General features: G+C 41.9%; 1 protein-coding gene across 4 annotated transcripts; it reads left to right on the forward strand.

Moving 5' to 3' along the window:
• The first annotated feature begins 1,204 nt into the window (after nucleotides 1–1,204).
• On the forward strand, nucleotides 1,205–20,046 carry ARMC1 (armadillo repeat containing 1). 4 transcript variants are annotated; one of them, XM_028736837.2, is made up of 7 exons: nucleotides 1,205–1,481; nucleotides 4,223–4,422; nucleotides 6,301–6,392; nucleotides 12,325–12,514; nucleotides 16,687–16,803; nucleotides 16,904–16,978; nucleotides 17,733–20,046. In XM_028736837.2, the coding sequence occupies exons 2-7, from the start codon at nucleotides 4,249–4,251 to the stop codon at nucleotides 17,922–17,924; spliced, it is 840 nt and encodes a 279-aa protein (XP_028592670.1). In that variant the 5' UTR covers nucleotides 1,205–1,481; nucleotides 4,223–4,248; the 3' UTR covers nucleotides 17,925–20,046. The 4 variants fall into 4 exon arrangements, with proteins under 4 accessions (XP_028592670.1, XP_028592671.1, XP_028592672.1 ...); XM_028736838.2 differs by having other exon boundaries at nucleotides 4,226–4,422; XM_028736839.2 differs by lacking the exon at nucleotides 1,205–1,481 and adding an exon at nucleotides 2,802–2,872 and having other exon boundaries at nucleotides 4,226–4,422.
• Nucleotides 20,047–20,680: the final 634 nt, after the last annotated feature.

Genomic DNA, 20,680 nt, shown 5'->3' on the forward strand with positions numbered 1-20,680 from the left:
TACAGAAGAATGCATCCTAGTCAAGACACCGCATAGTCTTCCTTTGATGTGGTCCAACTTTAGATGGAGTCCAACAGGGTGGCAACAGCTTTGCCACAACGCCCCCTGGTCCTGACTGATTTGTTAAAGTCTTATGGCAAAAAAACTCAAGACTTAGGAAGTCTGCCTGATTTCTATCAGTTAAGATAGCTGATAGAATGGAATGCTGTTTATGTTGTCAGTTTGAAAATAAGGAAGATGGAAAGCAGGGGAAGAGAGGGAATTGACTTGCTCTCCCCGGAATAATTTAAGGGGTGTTTCAAGACAATACCATTTTTCTTTCCCACTCTCCAGAACTGGATACCTCCCCTCTTATTTCATATAGGGACCCACGTTAGGAGCTAGGAGCCCTCTATTGCTATATGTACTGTATAGTACAGCAGGGGGAAACTTCAGAGCCTTCTCCTCCCACCCCTCAATTCTTCCTGCTCTAACCTAAGAACACTCCTGTGGAGCAGATCCCATTTGTAATTGTTTATCTATTGAAGTTTTACCCTGCCGTTACTCCAGGGAGCTAAGGGTAGCGAACAGGGTCACCCCACGCTCCATTTTTTAATGTATATTTTTGGTTTTTACGAGTGGAAAAAAAGGTTTTATTCATAAAGTACTCCAAAATTCGTTTATTTTTCAGACTCACGGCATGCTGGTGAAAGAGGAAATTAAGGCTGCTATCCAAGCCCCACATGCCCAGGAGTAAGCCCCATTCAATTCAATACGACTTACTCCTGAGTAGAACTGGCTAATAAGGCTGCCTGCATTCCCAAACTAGAGATGAAGAGCCATTCAACGCAGCGGGGCTTACTTCAGAATATACATACACGGGACTGCGCTGCAACACTTCCTTTTCAACCTGCGGTAGCAAACCCCCGTGGAAACACCCACAAATAAATCCCGCTGAACAGGAGCGGGACTCGCTTCCCATAAGCGCTCACACAATCGCCCTGTTTATCCTTTTCGCCTACAACTCCGCTCGCGCCATACTCTCGCGTGACAGCGAAAGCTCACGGCGCCGAGAATGGTCTCCCTGGGACTTGTAGTTTCTTAGGTCCACCTTAAAAAAAAAAAAAAGCCTCACCGGCTCCAACCCACAATGCCGCGGAAGTCCAGCCAGCCGCATTTCACCAATTAGAGACGCGCGTAACAAGGCGAGCCGCGACTGGCCAGGAGGTGCTTTCGGCTGCAGCCAATGGGGTCCCCCGGATCGCCGAGGTGCCGGAGACCTGTGAGCGCCCGCCTGGCTGGGTGAATGTTGTCTCCGGGGGTAGAAGGTTCCAATCCTGCTGACCTCTGGCCGGGCGCCCCGGGGTGCAAAGCGCCTTCTCCCCGCCCGGCCTCCTTTCGCACGAGGGCGGCCTCCGCGGCAGCAGATACGTGACCTGGACCGTTCCTTCTTCTGGCGGGGCGGGAGCAAGAAAGCGCCTCCCCTTTCGCATCCTATGAAAGTGAGGGCGGGGAATGGGGGACCTTCGGAGTGGGGAGTCGGTGGGGAGGAGGCGGCTGGTGAGGGTTAAGGGCTGTTGGGCCCCTGAAGGCAGGGAAAGCCAGACCAAGGAGAGTGACCCCGGGCAGGGTAACATAGAGTCCCCTGACCTCTTCCCACCCCAACCACAAGCTCTTATTTTAAATCACCAAAACATCAGGGATTTCTAATGGCTGCCTTTCTCTCACAGGATCAGCTTATGTATGTTTACTCTGAATTAAGCCCAATTTCGTTTAGTGGGGCTTTGTCCCTGCTAGCCTAAAGTGTGGTACTGTGTGGAGACTCAGATAGAAATTCCATTGGGTTCCATGGGCAGCCCTCCCAGGTAACGGGATATGACTGCAGCAGAAGCTGATTTCAGTTATCTGGCCCTAGGGAATGGGGAGGAGGTTTAAGCGCTGGCGCGTAAGGTAGCAATCCCTTGTGTACTGAACTTCTGATATTTTTGCGATACAAACCAGTACGTGAAATAGTACAAATGACCAACATAGCACCTTGGATGTCCACATCTGGGAATAAGTTCCATCGCAGTGAGCTAGATTTACTTTTGGTTAACTATTTGGTTAACGGTTGTTTCATTTTAGAAAAGGCTTGCTGAAGCATCTAAGACTTGGTGTTTGAATATAGCCACAGTGCTATATGGTGAGTTGCTTTTGTTTTTCAAAAGAGAAACAAAAGTGATTTCTTTGGGTCTTGATTTTTTTTTATCAGACTGTGCATATGCTTGCAAGAAAGTCCTATTGAAACAAGTAGGACTTCTAAGAAGGCATGCATACACCTGGCAGAGTTTGAGTATGAACTTGTGCATGCTTACCAGGGAGCAAGCCCTACTGGCAGAGTGGGATTTATGAATAAACATGCATATAGGATTGTGCTGTGCACTGAAATAAGTAAAAAACAACAACAGTGAAATAGATTAGGCATATTTGTTTTATTTAATCACATATAATTCTTAATATGAGCATGTTGTCAGTCTCTGGCTCAGGTTGTGGTCAGAAGCTGTATAAAGTTTCTTTGGTGATATTTGTGTAATTCTGAATCAGTAAATAGCACAAATATTTGTCTGGCCCTAAGGACCATCAATTTCAGTAAAAGCCACATACAGTATTTAGGGTTGATCCTAAGCACAGCTTTTGAAGTTAGCTTCATGGAAACAAATACCCTGATTTCCAGACCAGTTTAATTTCTCAATAGTTTATTCATGGTGGAGTTAGCTCATATTTTTAGCTCAGTGGTTTTCAAATTCCACCTTCAATGAGCCCTTTCTGCATTGCTTTGTCTGCTGCAGATCTTGAGGGTGTCAACACTCAAGAACTTTGTGCATTCAGAATATTCTGGACCATGTTTACCAAGGTGAACAGACATTTCATAGAGAACACCGGCCATATTGGTCCTCATTGTTGCTGCATGTGAGCTGTGAGTGCACCCTGGATTATACTCAACAATGTCTTCATACTATGCAGGGAGAAATAGGCAAGCTGTCTGTCTAGGAAGCTTGGGTTGTTGTCAACATTAGCCATACTTAGAGTAGACTCATTCAAATAATTGGATATCATTAACAAGTCTGTTTCAGTGGGTTTACTCTGAGTATGACTTGGTTGGATTCAATCCCTTGACTGTCATCATGGCTCTTTCAATTGATGAACCTATGATAAGCATATGAGGATTCTCAGGAGCAAAGTTTGAAAATTGCTATTATAATAATCTAGTTATTGAATTTAGGTTTCGGCAGTGCTTTGTGTTTTGTCTTGCCAGGGGTGGTGGCATGCAGCAGTTGAGAAGGTTAACTTTCCACTACTCATGCCATGCTTCCTTTATTCAGATGATAATTCCAATGCACAATTTTGGAAATTAGATCCTTATGGAGATTGTATACCTTCATATTCCATCCAGCATTGCAACTGATAAATACATAAGCTGCGTGAAGCTCTTTGGGCACTGGTCAAGACCTGAACAACCACATGCCTTCATTTGCTTACCCAAGAGAATTCTGTTCTGTTTACTGTATAATAGTCCCTTTAGGCACTTTTGAAAGCTGTATATGAAATGTTATGTTCACAATGCATGGAAGCCCTTGTTATATCTAAAATAGCATTTTGGATTCTGACTGAAGCCTTCACAATATTAAAAACTTGGGGACAATTCTCACTATGTTTTTGTGCTTTGTGTGTAAGTGAAGGTGAAATGCAAATGCTTTAGTGATTATTTCACCCACCTATCCCATTTACTTGCTTTTGGGGTAAAGCTGGGAGTCCTTGCATAGTGGGATGGGCCAAAGGGTTGAGCTTTGTCAAGCTTTACATATCTTTATATGTACAAGATGGTGATAACTGTGGATTAGGAATAATTCTTGCCCAGCAATAATTATTCTATTACTGAGTGAATGGCTAACTTCTGATGTTGATAGCTGAAATAGTGATAAGATGCGCTATGTATTAGATTCTTTGACTTGCTGTCTGATTTTGGTGGAAGGAAATGGGAACTTTGAGTGCATTGAAATTTAAAACAATACATACTGTGTCTTAGGTTTGCTTTTTTGTTGAATTTTGAATAGTGATCTGAGCAGCATGTGCTGACTAGTGTCTACATGTAGTCTTCTAAAGACTCCTAAAGAATTACTTAAGGAAATATAATTTGAACCACACCAAGCTAATGACAGTGGCCATTAACTCCACAATATTTCTAATAACATTTCTTTTCCAGCAGAATTTTATGTATGACAAGCAAAAATGAACAGCAGCATGAGCGAAGAGCCTGATGCGTTATCTGTAGTTAATCAGCTGAGGGACCTTGCAGCTGATCCCCTAAACAGAAGAGCAATTGTCCAGGATCAGGGATGTCTACCAGGCCTTATTTTATTTTTGGATCATCCCAATCCCCCAGTTGTCCATTCAGCCCTACTGGTAAGTATCATCTGTTTCCTAATTGTGCAACTTTTTTCCTATGCATTCTATAGCATGACTATGTGATTGGCACTCTAAATTTCAGGATTTAATATTAAATAATCACTCACTGGCTTTTGCAAGCATATTTTATATCAGTGTGTTTCCATAAAATATCTTAAAACAAAACATCTTAGAAAATTTTACTGAAGAAGAAAAGATGTATTGTAATAGCACAGATTCTTAGCCAGAGAGGATCACCTAAACGTGACAATCTCAGATGCAGAAAACTGAAATGCAGTTTATGCTGTTGTCACTCTGGTACATTCTGAGAAACTATGGAATTGAAGTGGAAGATTTCTTTAAAAAGAAAGAAATTTATTGATGCAAGTTTGAATGATACCAAAGTTTAGCAATGTATATCAAATATGAGAGTTCTGGAGCAGTGTTAATTCTGTTTGATGCCAGGTCCTGCCCCCACCCCAAGGTAAAAGTAGTCATAGTTCTCATCTTCCCACTCTCCAAATCAGAATCCAGTCCTACTGAATTAAATGGGCCTTACTCCCAGGTAAATGTATAAAGTGTAAGTTGGCAGTCTAAATTAATAATGAAACTTAACAGAAATACTATTCAGCAGGTATTAGGGCAGTGGACATGCTGTATCAGAGCTGTTAGGAACTAAGCAAACATTAACGTTGGCACAAGACCAATTACTCAACACAATGACAACTGGTTCAAGGTCCTTTTGTTTCTGAATGTCACTTAATCGTGACACATGCAGTCTTAGAGCTCAGAGAAAATATGATGCTAAGTAGAACAATGAAAAACCCAAATTGTTTGTATGATAACAATTTACCTCCCAAAAGCAAACACCCATATACATACAACATCTGTCAACTAAACTTAACCTTCTCCAACTGAACAAGCTGACAGGCTTGCTCTTAAAAGTCTATTCATCTTAAAGATTCAGTCTCAGCATGGGATGTATGTGGAAAAAGAGTTGCAGAATAGGAGAGATGAGGAGGCATGGAAATGGAAGCGATGTGTGTCAAGGAAGAGTTGAGAAAAGGAGGAGGGTGGAGGAAAAAGGAAGGTGAAAATGCAGGTGTAAAGGTGGTTAAAAAAAGGAGGGGTAAGAGGCATGGGAATGGAGCTGAAGATGAAAGGGGACGGAAGGTCTAAAGAATAGGAGGGGATGGTGAAAAGGGTGCTTTGTAGGTGCAACTTGTGGGAGGAGGAAGGTGCAGGAAGTTACCATGAAGGTGTGCAAGGGGGAATTGCACAAAAGGAGGGGGAGGAGGCAAGGACATGGGGTGAAGGTGAAAATGGGTGTAAAGCAGGAGGGCAGAATGAGAGAGAAGTGGCTTCAGAAATGAGGTGATGGTGAAAGCGAGTTTAGTAGTTGCATAGTTGGGATGGGGAAACTGGTAGGCAGTGTCAGGATGGTTGATGAGAGGAGCAAGCAGGAGTGCAGCCCCTAGTTTTATACATATATAACACAAAAACACTCCTTCAGCAGCAACAATGCAAATACAATGCTTTGAACAGCTGCACATTTAACATTCATATTTTGAGTTATCCCATTATACGCAACTTGCTGGAAATGTTAACTTAGTTTTATATGATACTATATTTGCTGATAGACAACTGAAAGAATCAGTTCTCTTAATTCAATATTTAGTCAAAATCGTATTTATATAATTACTGGGATTTTTCTAGACGAGAATACACCAAAAATATTTTGGGGTGCAGCTTATTAAACTAAAATTGCATACGTTCTAACCATTACGTAAAATCTCTTCAAAATTGATATTGTTTATTTTTGAGAGATGTATAAAAGAAAAATTAGAAACACTAGCATTATTCTATTAGATTACTTTAACTTGCCCTTTCTTACAGGCTCTCCGCTATTTGGCGGAATGTCGTGCCAACAGAGAAAAGATGAAAAGTGAACTAGGTATGATGCTGAGCTTACAAACCGTCGTGCAAAAGTAAGTATAGTGTGCTATCTATAGTAAAAGTACATGATTTATCATAGAATCCTAGAACTGTAGAGTTGGAAGGGACCTCAAGAGTCATCTGGTCTAGCCCCCTGCAGTACAGAAATCTCAGCTAGAGCATCCATGACATCCAACCTTTGCTTTAAAATCTTCCAACGAAGGTTGGAGTATGTACGTATTTCCTTCCTACCACCACCTTCTGAGGGAGTCTGTACCCCCTTACAAACTGTCAGATTATTGCGGTATATATTTCGTTTCTGTCTTTAAATTGTTTTAAGCATAAGGGACCTGGGAGTTAGATTGCAAAGGTGGCTTCCTTGTGTAGGTTCAAGCAGATCCCTTTCATCATCTCCAATACAGTGGTACCTCGGGTTACATACGCTTCAGGTTACATACGCTTCAGGTTGCACACTCCACTAAGCCAGAAATAGTGCTTCAGGTTAAGAACTTTGCTTCAGGATGAGAACAGAAATCGTGCTCTGGCGGCGCGGCAGCAGCAGGAGGCCCCATTAGCTAAAGTGGTGCTTCAGGTTAAGAACAGTTTCAGGTTAAGTATGGACCTCCGGAACGAATTAAGTATTTAACCCGAGGTACCACTGTATTTGAATTCCTGGCTTTGCATGTAACACTGAAAACACTGTGAGGATACTGGTATGTTCAGTAGTTCTTGATACTAAGTGGCTAGTTAATGAAAGCAAAAATCCAATTACTTGGCTCGAAGCATTCTATTCCAAGATACCATATTTTTCGCTCTATAACACGCTCCCAACCATAACACGCACATAGTTTTTAGAGGAGGAAAACAAGAAAAAAAATATTCTAAACGAAACAGTGGATGTATAATTTTTGTGGTTCATGCTGTGGACACAGACATGTGATCTGACGGTGAGTTTGGGGTAGCCCAATGCAAAAATCCTGAGGATCCATGTGGATCCGTGCTTTGTAACCACGTTTTTGCACCACTGTGGCCCCAGGCAACAGTGGGTGCGTGATTTTTTTGGTGCAAACTGTAGCCATGGACATGCTATGTGATCTGATGGTGACTTTGGGGTGATCCAGTGCAAAAATCCTGAGGATCCATGTGGATCCGTGCTTTGTAACCACGTGAATGAAGGAACTGTCAGTAATGTATGGTATCTCCAATACAGTGATGAAGGAGGGGGGGGGAGCTCACACTTGTCCTAGGCAAAGCAGCCAACTCCTATAGGCCTAGGTGCCTTCACCCCCCATTAAATATTTGAGGGAGTCATCCTCCCCCCATGCTGATGGGCATTGCCATTCATATAAGGTACCAGTGTGCATGCACTTTGTCTTGAGATCATTGCAGTCTGTGAGATGGGGCTTACCTGTACCTGCCCCTCCCCAATATTTTATTGAAGTTGGAAGAGGGAGGGAGGGAGGGAAGAGAGATGGAGAGCTCACATTTGTCCTAGGCAAAGCAGCCAACTCCTATGGGCCTAGGTGCCTTCACCCCCCCCATTAAATATTTGAGGGAGTCATCCCCCAGCCCCATTGTGGTATGTGAGTGGGGCTTACCTGGCTGTCCCCCCCCCCCCAATATTTTTTGAAGTTGGAAGAGGGAGGGAGGGAGGGAAGGAAGAGAGAGGGGGAACTCACATTTGTGCAGCTGCCTTGCCTCGAACCGAAGCAAAAAGAGGAGGAGGAGACTCAGGGACACGAGCCTTGTAAGTCACTTTGTTTGAATTTACCGGTGAGGTGCTGGGGGAGGTGCTCCTTCCGGCTCATTGTAAAGAAAGCAGAGTAAGAGCCGCTTACATTTGTGTAAGGGAGAGCCATAGAGCAGGCAGACACTGAGAAACAGAGGCTGTCTCCCTTTCCCCACCTTGGCTTTTACATGCTGTGTGCTGCTCTTGCCGGCTTCCTAGCTGCCTCCCTTCTCCCACCTCGCCAAAAAGCCATAGAGCAGGCAGACAGGAGGAAGAGAGGCTGTCTCCCGACACTCAGCTGTTGCTCAGCTGTTGCCGGCTTCTCAGTGAGCCAAGCGAAGGAAGAGAGGCTGCCGAACAGCCAGCAAGAGCGGCTCCTCCTGCCTGCATTCGCTCCATAACGCGCACACACATTTCCCTTTACCTTTTAGGGGGGAAAAACAGAGTGTTATGGTGCGAAAAGTACGGTAGTATGCTTTTTCCAGAGTCTCATACTGAACTACTTGAACTAAACCCATCTATTCACCCCCCCCCCCATTTATTATTTGCCTAAAATGATTAGCTCAGTAACTATGTATTTAATTGCACAGGAGTCCCTTTCAGGTATGATGAGATGCACACAATCCTGTAAACCAAAGACTGCCTCAGTTTTGATTTAACACAATTTTACTTGCTTGTACTTCTCAAGAATAATTAATCGTGGTTAGAAGGTCACAAGTAGCCTTCTAAAATTGGACCCTTTGTTATGACACCTTCCCCATAAAAGGATATTTGAAGAAAAAGATGCCCTCTCTGACACTACAAACAGGATTATATGGTATAACATTTTATACACTTAGCCGAAAGATAAATTATTCATGCACACTAAGAGTATTGTGCAGAGTTTGGGAATGCAGTGTTGGATGAATTGCAAGACATCGTAATAAAAGGTAATAACGCCATCTAGTGTGTCAAATTAGAACAGTCCAAAATAATTCTACTTGATCAGAAGATGCACCTTGTTTTGTTGTATGTTTTGTCAGAATTATAATTGTTGGTCGGAAGGAAATACATACATACTACAAATTTTCAGAATTGAAAATATTTCAGGAATTCGGAGTTCAGTAAGCATGTTGCAAAACAACTTAAACACCAACTTTTGTTTTGTGATCTTATACAAATATTATGTTCTGCAATCATGCTAAACATTAAATCTTCAAAACTGGTTAGGGGCTCATCTATAGCTGTACCAAAACACTCCCTGAAAATCATTGTCCCATTCACAACCTGCAAAGTTGGGTGCCATCTCTCCACTTTCCAGAGGGGAGGGTATGTGCTGAAATTCACTCTTTGCTTTAAGCAGTCATGTCACTCCATTCTTTTTTTTTTAGTGGAAACCATTATTCCCCCCTCCCCCAAGTACCTTCAAATAATAATTTTGGGCTTCATTGCATAGAATTGGAAATAGGTGGTGATGATGGAACAAGCAGTATTTTAAAGCATCCATTAAACTTGATAGCTGGGCATCGTCTGAATTCTGGGATGTTAGAAATGCTGTAGTCTTCCGTGCAAATCGAAAAGCTATGAAGGGAAAATGCTGAAACAGGCTCTTGTCTGATATGCCGTCCTTTCTTGACAGCTTGCTGGAATAAAAAGCAAAGATTGCTCAAGCTGCTGTTTTTAAAAGGGGCAGCATATTTTAATTTGACGTTAGTGTATGTGAAAGATGCCAGACTGACAGTATTCCAGGCTGAGGTCAGTACCTACAGAAGGGAAATAGCCAGACTGGCAGTGGCCTTCTTCTTTTCCTCTTACTCCTTTGACTCAAAGGGGGTTTTTGCGGTTACCCAAAGGAGAGCAATGTTGCCTGGTCCCTTGTCAGCTAATGCAGAAAAGTTGCTTGTGTCACTAAATACTCCCCCCCCCCCCACTCGTCATATTTTCAATACATTAAAATGCAAAACCCATTGCTTTCTGATCAAATAATGAACCACCCCACTTCTCTGATCAAGAAATAAAACCCTAGTTGGGGCAATGCAGATAAGTTCAGTTGGTTTTCTGTTGGTCTAATGGTGCTGTTGGACGGCATTCTGTCAAAAGTAAGTGGCTGCTGTTCACTCTTATTGTGAAATGCAGAGTATCTGTCGGGAGAAGACAACAAGGAGATCCATGGTTTGAGACAGGAGAATGAGAATGCTGGATGGATGTTATAGGCAGAAGAGGGAGAGCAAGAGGAATATTGGAGAGAGGAGAGTTCCAGAGAAAACTTTGCAGGGAGCAGTGCTGAGGTGAAGAAGCCCAGTTCAATAGAACTCCTAGTCAGCTAGGGGTCTCTGCATAGTATGGGCAAGAAACCTGCAATGAGAGTTAAGTCGGTGCATACAGTTTTGATAGTCAGATGAAAACTTTTCATATTGGAAGGGTCATGCAGACAAGGTATGGAAACCATGGATGTCTGCCTGGTTTTCATGTTGTTTGGAGGGAGGGTTGTGTTGGGGGGGGTGTTTCTGTTTCTGTTGCTGCTGTTGGTTTTTTTGTATCTTTATATTTTGTTGTGATTTATGTGGAAATTGTTCAGTTTGGTTGTATATTTAATGTTTTATTTATTATTTATAAATACTTCAGTTACGTTGTAGTTATGTGTTTTTTAATGTTGTAAACCACCTTGAGGGGGGTTTGAACTGTGGAAAGGCGGCATACAAATAAAATTATGTATGTATGGTTCCTAATTCAGCTAAAGATAACCAGACAGCAAAAGAGAAAGTTAATGCATTGCTTAGCTTCATATTGAGAACCTGCATTTTGGAAATTTATAAAACCAGTACAGTGGTACCTCGGGTTACAGACGCTTCAGATTACATACGCTTCAGGTTACAGACTCTGCTAACCCAGAAATAGTACCTTGGGTTAAGAACTTTGCTTCAGGATGAGAACAGAAATCACGCAGCGGCAGCGGGAGGCCCCATTAGCTAAAGTGGTACCTCAGATTAAGAACAGATTCAGGTTAAGAACGGACCTCCGGAACGAATTAAGTACTTAACCTGAGGTACCACTGTACTGCTGAGGCAAAGGGTGTTGGGATTGTGATGTGGGTGCCTTCCTTCAAGGTTTTTCTTTTTCTTTTAATTCCTCTTGTGTAGTTTGAATTGTCTGTGGGCAATTCTTGGTGAGAGGAAGGAGTACCAGGTGCAGGGGGTGCAATTAATCTGTGTGACTGATGAGTGGCCGCCTGCCTTGTTATTTATACTGCTCTGTCAGTGAATGGTTTCATTGTCTCCCTAGTTTTTGCAGTACACTTTTGTGCAGTGGAAGGACTTGATTGGTGAAAGTGGTTGGTGCTTGAGTTTGAGGTATTGGAATCATTGAGTGGGTGGTGTGTTTGTGCATGAATGTGGTGTGGGTGTAGGTTGGGACAAGTGATACAGAATACAGTGGTATCTCGGGTTACATATGCTTCAGGTTACATACGCTTCAGGTTACAAACTTCGCTAACCCAGAAATAGTACCTTGGGTTAAGAACTTTGCTTCAGGATGAGAACAGAAATCGTGCTCCAGCGGCGCGGCAGCCGCAGGAGGCCCCATTAGCTAAAGTGGCACTTCAGGTTAAGAACAGTTTCAGGTTAAGAACGGACCTCCGGAACGAATTAAGTACGTAACCACTGTAAGTAGTAGGTATCATTGATTTGTGTAGATGTAAGGCAACACAGCTCCTGTCAACCTAGCAGTTTGAAAGCACCCCCCAAAAATGCAAGTAGATAAATAGGTACTGCTCTGGTGGAAAGGTAAATGGTGTTTCCGTGCGCTGCTCTGGTTTCGGTGTTCCGTTGCACCAGAACATTTAGTCATGTTCTGAAAAAACATGACCCAGAAAAACTGTCTGCAGACAAACGCCGGCTCCCTTGGCCTGTAAAGTGAGATGAGCACTGCAACCCCAAGAGTCGTCTGCGGCTGGACTTAACTGTCAGGGGTCCTTTACCCTTAAGGCAACACTTGAGCGTGATGTGTAGTATTTGGTGAGTCAGGATGTGCCTTGGTAAGAGGAAGGGATCCCTGACTCTAAAGGTGTTTCAGATATGGTGCCATGTTTTTGTTCTTTCAGATTTTATTATTTTATTGCATTGTATTGCATTGTACCCTAATTTCTGAGTTATATATATCATGTTATTTGTAAATTGCTTAGAGACTGTATTAAGCTGTTAAGAAATATATTTAACGAAACTAAAATACGAAGGATTGTAAAGCAAAATCCATACAAACCTCAGTTTGCTTTGCCTTAGGACCACCACACCAGGAGAGACAAAATTGTTGGCTTCTGAAATCTATGATATTCTTCAGTCTTCCACAATGTCCGACGTTGACAATGTGAACGAGATGAATTCACGGCGCCGGAAAGCTCAGTTTTTTCTGGGAAGTACAAATAAACGTGCTAAAACAGTCGTGTTACACATAGATGGCCTTGATGATTCGGTAAGAAAAGGGTGTTTGGGGCATACAATGCACACTTATGTATCAAGGTGTGTGAAGGGCACCTTGTTTTCTGTAAGCATTCCTTGAGTTTACAGCTTAGACTGCTCTGTACTAAATGCCATAAACATAATAACATTTATGAAGTCTGTACCAATCTCTTAGATGTTGGTGACTTGTAGGAGTTGATCTTAGTAGAATTTACTATGCATCAGAATTTACTGATGCAAAACGTTAAATACCCCCAAGAAGCTGACAGTAGAAAGATCACATTAAATAATTGATCGCATTAAGTTTGGACATCAGAACATCACAAGCTGCCTTCTTCTGAGTCAGATCATTGGTCCCTCTAGTGATACTTTATACCGGAAAAGGTTGATCAACCTAGCCATCAGATGAATGGTAATTTCCCCCCGGTGTTTTTTCTTCTTCACATCATGAGACATTCATAACAATTTATCAACTTCCCATTGTTCAGGCCTAAGGAAATGTTGAATTTTCTTAGCCTGCTCTTCCTAACATCTTTTCTCATTGCCTGAGATTTCTCTTGGCTATTGGATAACTGTTGTAATAATGAGGTCTCAGTGGATTCTCCATGCAATGTCAGAATAACTTCTATAAATTTATCCTCCATTCCCCTGTAGATAACACCCCAGGGTCATGTTTGCCTTTTTATGGCTGCCAAGCAGCATGCAAGGCTGTTTGAGCATGTTATCCACAAGTGCCCTCAGGTCTCTGTTTCAGTTTTGTAGCCTTTTAAATTATCAAACCTGATCTTCTGCTGCACTGGCTTACATTTGTTTGGGGGTGGGGGGCCTAAGTAAGCCTTTTAAGAGAACCAGGTCTGTATATATATCCCATCTTCTTTAATAAAGTCAGTGGCTGTTAATCGGATGAATAATGAGCATATGCATACCCCTCCTTTCCCAGAGTTACCTTCCTCCTCTTCTTGCCACCGCCATTTTGCTCTCTCCTTATATTTCTCTCTCCCCTCCTCTGCCCGACCCGCTTCTTTAAGCCAGGTTTAATCAGTTCCAGTAGTCTTGTCCTTATTATGTTTACTGACTTGGTAGCTCATTTGTTTGCCCATCACTGTCTCTAAAGCTTCTCTAAAAGCCAGAAAAATGCTGCCTGTTTCTGTTTTGCCTGCCAATTTAAATACGCGTTACCACCGTAAATGGTCTGTGGTCAGCATATCTCAAAGCTGCCTGTATTGCTCTCCTAAAACAATGCTAATGCAGATCCTTGCAGTTTTACTCCTCTCTGTTGAGGTAAAGCTGCTTGTTTCTAGTAGCCAGCATGCAGTAAGAAATGTAGACATACTTAAATTGGAGGGCCTCCTTAACTGCTGATGGCCTGGCAGCATATTCCTTCAAGAGCAAAAAGGGGCAAATGTGTATTAAAGCTTATTTGGTTTTTTAAATTGTCCTCAAAACCTTCTCTGCTCTTAGGGAGATTTTTACTTGTTTTTTAGTTTGTGAACAGCATGCCATTTCAGTCTACACAGGGCAATGAAAAACACTGTTTGTAAATCATTTTGACCTCCAAGTGCTATCTTAAACTATAGTCAGCACTTGCAGCAATTCTGACTTTCAGGGAGGTGCTTCTAACATGGGCACCTACATTCATCCGTGAAATGCAAGTTATCTTCAAGTGTAGAAATAATAATAATAACAGCAGCAACAACAACAACAACTGGGATAATCATGTTCTTTTTGCCTCTTTTTCTTAAGATTTTAGGCAGTTAAAAAAACCCAGAAGAACAAACAAGCAAGCAAATGCAAACCCTAAAGGACAATAATAACTGAACAGCTGTACTTTGTTTTTCACAGAAATGATACTAATTGGTTTCTCTTGTGAAATCTTATGTAATTACTGTCTAAAGCTCTATGTATATCCCAGCAATATACTTTAGTGGGCATCATGAACATTTTGTCACCACTCCTGCTTGCCCTGTCATCTCATAATCGCCACCATCGTTTGTTTTGTATGCTGCCTTTCCATAGTTAAAACCATGGTCAAGGCAGCTCACAACGTGAAAAGATTTGCGTATTACAAGCATAACAAAAATAATCAAACAATAAATTAAACACATCAAAAAGTGCACAGCCATAATCGAACCATTTCCACATAAATCATTATAAAATGTAAAAATTAATATAATATCAATAACAGTCACAACAACCCCTAAACAATACTGGTGTGTGTGTGTGTGTGTGTGTGTGTGTGTGTGTGTGTGTGTGGAGGACTGTTCTTTCTCATAAATACAGACTTCCAATGCATAGTCAGGTGTATCTGCATGTTACTCTTGAGGCAGAAACCCAGATAAAATTCAGCAGTATGACTTAATCTTGCCAAACATGAACTTGTTGGATTTTAGTTCATTTTTCTTCCAGCTTTTCTGAATATTTACTAAAAGCTTTGGGCCTCCGTATAGAGGATGAACTTGGTGTTGGTTATCTATGCCCTAGTTACACCCCGGAGGCTAGGTCACTGTAATGATGCTCTCTGTATGGGGTTGCTTTGAAGCAAAAAGCACAACTTGAAAATCGGAGCACATTTGACTAATCTTATTTCACCCGTGTTGGCCTGATGTACATTCTGAAGTTTTACATATTGTTTCAATGGGTGTATTCTCTGGTTCAGTGGTAGAACACCTGTTTCCCATGTAGAAGAGCTCAACTGCAGCCTCTGGCATATCCAGGTAGGGCTGGGAATGTGTCCTGCCTGAAACCCTTCAGAGCCCCTGACATTCATTGTAGATAATACTGAGCTAGCAGATGTGTCAATGGTATGACTCTGTTTGAGGCATCTTCCTATGTTCCACTGTGGTTTCCAGTTCTGGTTTTGTAGACAATTATTGGTTTTTACAAACCACAGCTTTTTCCATATGAATGTAACATCAGACTGTTTGCCAAGCACCAGAATGTATATGGCAGAAATGGTGATTTATAGTGAGAATACATAAACCTGAAAGTTGCTCATGTAATGTCAGACCATAGTTTGATACTACTTATGAATGAGTCTCATGTTTGTGTGCTCCCCACGTCTTGTGTTGTTTGCGAGGAGACTGGGAGTTCCCCATAAGGTATGGACTTGGATTTGCACTTTGGCTAAACTTAGTTTTATAAACAGACTAGGCTCTGAAACCATGGTTTGATTCTTTCTTGCTCTTAAAGGAACCTGCATCCCCAAATTTGGATGCAATGGAAAACTGGTGGCTATGCAACATAAGAGGAGGAGGGAAGTGTGTGAGCCTGAGGCTTGTGTAGGCTTGTTAATATGGCAAAACACCATGGCTTCCTGTAACATCTGAGCCAACCTGCTGCCTTAGCCATAAACCCTGGGAGCTAGGCTTGAGGAGGGAGCTAAGAATGCAGTGCTGGTTGAGAAGAACGTGTTCGTGTCCTAAGACACCAAGCAAGCAGCTCGTATACATGATTATGTAGGCCAGGCTGTGTTTCACACTGCACTTGTGGTAGTTCTAGGAGGCCACTTATTTGTATGCTGATGTCTTTGAGACACTCAGTAAATGCACGGAAGCACGCTGAGCTAACGTAGAGCAGGTGCAACTAGCACAGGTCAGTGTCGTGTTGTTGCACAGTAGGCCCTGTCACTTGCTTTAAACGTAAGCGTTCACTTGTGTGTTTTGTGAGCGGACATTTTCCTTTGCAATCAGAGTTCAGTTTGTGCAGTGCAGTGATGTCCATGAGCTGCCACAGATGAGGTAGCTGAAGGATACAACAGCTGCTTTGATGCATTCAGTCAGTATGGATACAAGGTGTCTGATAAATAGCAACTTAAACACTAACTGCTCATCAATGAGCATTGCAGTCAGTCAGAACTTAACCACAGGGGACTGTTTAGCTGATCATACGGAGAAAAGCTTGCTTTGCTTTTCAGCACTTTCCCCTCATTATTCACAGTTGATTCCATTCTGGTTTGTCGTCAAAATGTAGGCAGGAATGTTGTTTTTAAATTCTCTTATGGCTAAATGCAGAGCCATTCCTTCTCTCCTCTCTCTCTCTCTCTCTCTCTCTCTCTATATATATATATATATATATATGCGCATCATTCTGCTTCAATTCATGTGTCTCGTTTCTTAACTGATCTGTGTTTAACGTACGCAATTATTTATTAGGTGTTTGCAAATAACTGGTGCCGTTAATTTTTAGTCTCGGAGAAACCTTTGCGAAGAGGCCTTGCTGAAGATTAAAGGGGTCATCAGCTTCACGTTTCAAATGGCAGTTCAAAGATGTGTAGTCCGAATCAGATCAGATTTGAAAGCAGAGGTAAGGTTTGCAGCGGTTTGCCTTTCACATTCTTCTGACGCTGAGTAAAGACTTACTCACCTGCTCTTCTTTTCTAATTTTCCATTTTCTTGTTGTATAGGCACTGGCAACAGCAATAGCATCAACCAAAGTTATGAAAGCCCAGCAAGTTGTGAAAAGTGAAAGTGGAGAAGAGGTGAGAGAATGCTCCGTAATTTAGAAAACAAGCCTGTTGGTAGCGTTGGCAATTAAAGAAAAGCAATTAAATGCAATTGGTCCATTCTTTGGGTGCAGCAATAATCCCACTGGCTGAACATACATGAAACTGTATGCCGATGTGGCTTTTTTTGGGATGTGTGTGTATGTCGTCTCCTTTAATTTCTACTTGGAATCCAAGGCATGTTATATCTATGCAATGTAAGCAGCAGTGTGTTCCTACAGGGCACCTCACTTCCTGAAACAAGAGAAAGCTTCTGCTTTTGTGGAGCTTTCATGCCAACTGCACATGGAAAATCTGGTAGAAGTTGAAAGTGTGTCACTGGTTTAGCATTGTAGAATATTGATTTCAGTTAGCAAGAGGTGCAAAATAGCCTTATGCAATGAAGGCATTAATATGTTGCTAAGAGCGTTTGCAGTCTTCTGAATTACAGTGATTATATTAAGCGCAAACGTTTCGGAAACTCAGATTAATTACACAGGTCTCCAAGAGCTTGGTCCAAAGCCTGCTATAGTGTAGGTAAACTCTTCCCATTGGTTGAGGGGCATGCTTATCAGGAAGTGAATGGAGGAGTTATTTTGTTCAGGCCTATAAAGTTATCTTGCATGCCACAGTTCCTAGTTTTGCTAAAACTCTGAACTATGTCTAAAACAGCAGTTGCATGAATGAGTGATGCTGAGCTTCGCAGCAAGGTCAGATTGGGTAAAACGACTTTCTGAATCCCATTAAACAGATGCTGGTTCCATTCCAAGATACTCCTGTAGAAGTGGAACAGAATACCGACCTCCCTGAGTATCTGCCAGAAGATGAAAGCCCTTCAAAGGAGCAAGACAAAGCAGTGTCCCGGGTTGGATCACACCCAGAAGGTGCAGCCAGCTGGCTGAGCTCAGCTGCAAACTTTCTCTCCAGATCCTTCTACTGGTGACTTTGAGTCAAGGCTTACAGGACTGTGTGAACCAACAGGGGGCCAGTTTTCCATTGGTGTGGTGAACTGCCAAGTGCAATTTGCAATAAGTTATCACAACAGATTTTTAGACTACACAAAACATATGCTGTCTTTTACATTTTGTTGGACATTTGGTCTTTCAGGCCGGTGAGAAAGATGGAGGCATTTGTTAATGCCCTTGCCCTCACCTCTGTTCTCGTATGTTTTATTGCCTCACTTTTTAATATGGGTCCATGATTAACCAAACTTCGTTGAGTGTATAGAGCTTTAAGTTAATATTAGTGATAAACACATACAGAACCCATTCAGTACAAATCTCAGGACATCTGTACAAGGAAATTATTAGCCCTTAATTTTGCATAGATTGAAATGCCTTTTTTTCTTTTTCTTTTTGCCTTATTTCAGATTATATATTTCCCCTGGAAGGTCATTCCAATGGGGGAAAACCGAATTGTTTACCATTTATTCCCTCCCCCTGCACACTTGGTTCAGAGCTGGTATGTCATTATTCCACTTGGTGCATTGCAACAAGAATGATTCGAACTTGAACTTTACAGCCCTTGATGTGCTGGGATTTTTGTTTTTGTTCTAAACTGTCAGCCCTTGACCATTCGCAATTTGAACATTAGTAAATAAATGAAGGTGGAAATGTGAACGTGTAAGTAAATAATCTGTAAAAAAAAATGCTTGTAATGATGCCTATGACTTTGTAAATATGATCAGAAACCACTGATTGCAATTTAGGTTGGATAAAGAAGCTCTGGTTTCAAAAGTTGCAACCTGCTCCAGTGACATCTTGGTTGCAGAATTTGTCTGTGGTAGAAAGTGTGATGTTGGCCTTACTCTGATACTGTTTTCAATTGGTTTAATGAGAGCTAAAAATGTAATATAGTGGCCAATGGGTGGGTGGGAGGGAATAAAATGCCTAATATGCCATTGTGCCACTGCCCTACAATCTAGACTTTTGTCGCTTGGTGGAAATTTCATGTATAATCCCAGTTGCCTTTTATGCTTCTCAATTCCACCTTTATACCCTGTGGACAACCATTATGAAATATGGAGCAGTCCAAAAATTGTTAGTGAAGCCTGGAGCAGGGCAAAAGCCAGCATGTGCCTGATGCCCAGAGGGGGGTGGGCATCCTGGAAAAAGTCCTTGTAAGTGCACTCACCTAGTCTAGACAACACGGAAACCTGCGCCTGAAGAATTGGCTTCACTTGGCAATCTTGCAGACAATTAAGGTGCTTGGACCATCGCATCTTGTCTCTGCCTAGCTTCCAGAAAGGATCATGCAAGTAAATATTCAGTAGGCAAAATATTAAGCATAGCAATTAGGTTACTGAAATATTGTCTGGGATTTTTCTCAGTGCGTTAGAAAACCTTGTACGCAACTGCACCACAGGGATACAGCTGTGACACTGCGATGCTACCCTAAAGCTGATTCTGCAGTGCTTCTTTTTGTGGTGTGAGCCATACAAATTTTTACTTAAATCAGTGACGTACACGTATCAAGGCAGTGCTTTTGCCCCTTTGGAGGTCTTATCTCTGTGTCTTGCACAGTAGCAGTAATTAAGTAGCATCAAGACGCTTATTAGTAAAAACAAAATTGCAGGGGGAAGTGTAAAGTTCCAATGATAAATCAAAGTTCTCATAAATTCAGCCTACTTTTGAGATAAAGAGCTTACTTTCAGATTTTATTTCTATTTTTTAACGTACCTAGTTTATTTGGTTGAAGTTTACACGCACAGAATACAAGCTTTCTAAGGCATGTATTGTATTAAATATGTATTTCAAAGCATATTGCTGTCTAGAATGTTACAGTACCAAACGTGTTTGCAAAGCCCTCTGTTGTGTAGCCATGGATACAATGTTTACTTTTTGTTTTAACATCTCTCTCTCTGCAATTTGCATTGCCGCACACCCACTGCCCTACCTGACACACCCCTTTGGATATTAATGGTTCAGTACAAGTAGATATTAAAACTTGTGTAATCAATCTGTAGGTATATATTTTTTCCTTTGGTCAGTATTGCAGCTCTCCCAGTTAAAGCATCTATAAAAGAGCTTTGGAAATACTGTAAAATAAAAGTGTAATATAATGAACTGGCATTCCTCTAGTTTTATAAGAGTTTTTAAGGGTTTTTGTGTCTAGAGCAGGAATGGGGTACCTGTGGCCATCCAGATATTGCTGGATCACAGCTCCAGTCATCCTCACCGTTAGCGACACTTTTTGGGACTACAGGGAGAACATCTGGGTGGCCACAGAGTCTCCATCCCTTTCTTTAAAGCTGGTGCTTTTTGCTTTCAGAATTCATAAGGATCAAAATGTGCTCATGGTCACAATTGAGGGAGCAGGACTGCACCTTGTATTGGGGGTGCCTGTATATTGATAACGAGAAACTATTATTATCCATGGAAGTCGAGTTCAGGTTGCCATGTCCGTGGATGCAAGCTACAGAACGTACTTCTTGTTAGCAGAAACAAGGTATGGATTCTAGTGTTTAGTAGATGAGACTTGATTCATCTCTACTACTTACTATTCCATTGTTGAAGGCCTTGTCCCCTTGCCCTTGGCCACCTATTATGATAAGTCATGATTGGTATCAAAACGCCATTGGTTTTCTTTATTCTTCCAAAAGTCAGATTACTCCATTTAATTTGCTAGAGAATATGTATTCTGATTGAAGGGTCGCGGGTGGCGCTGTGGGTTAAACCACAGAGCCTAGGACTTGCGGAT

This window comes from Podarcis muralis, chromosome 8, assembly GCF_964188315.1.
Source record: "Podarcis muralis chromosome 8, rPodMur119.hap1.1, whole genome shotgun sequence".
Lineage (NCBI taxonomy): Eukaryota > Metazoa > Chordata > Lepidosauria > Squamata > Lacertidae > Podarcis > Podarcis muralis.

Excerpts from the sequence above, each read along its gene's own strand:
- ARMC1 (XM_028736837.2), top strand. The coding sequence starts at position 4,249 with ATGAACAGCAGCATGAGCGAAGAGCCTGATGCGTTATCTGTAGTTAAT. Across the intron at positions 4,423-6,300 it reads TTGTCCATTCAGCCCTACTG|GCTCTCCGCTATTTGGCGGA; the intron begins GTAAGTATCATC and ends CCTTTCTTACAG. Across the intron at positions 12,515-16,686 it reads TAGATGGCCTTGATGATTCG|TCTCGGAGAAACCTTTGCGA; the intron begins GTAAGAAAAGGG and ends GTTAATTTTTAG.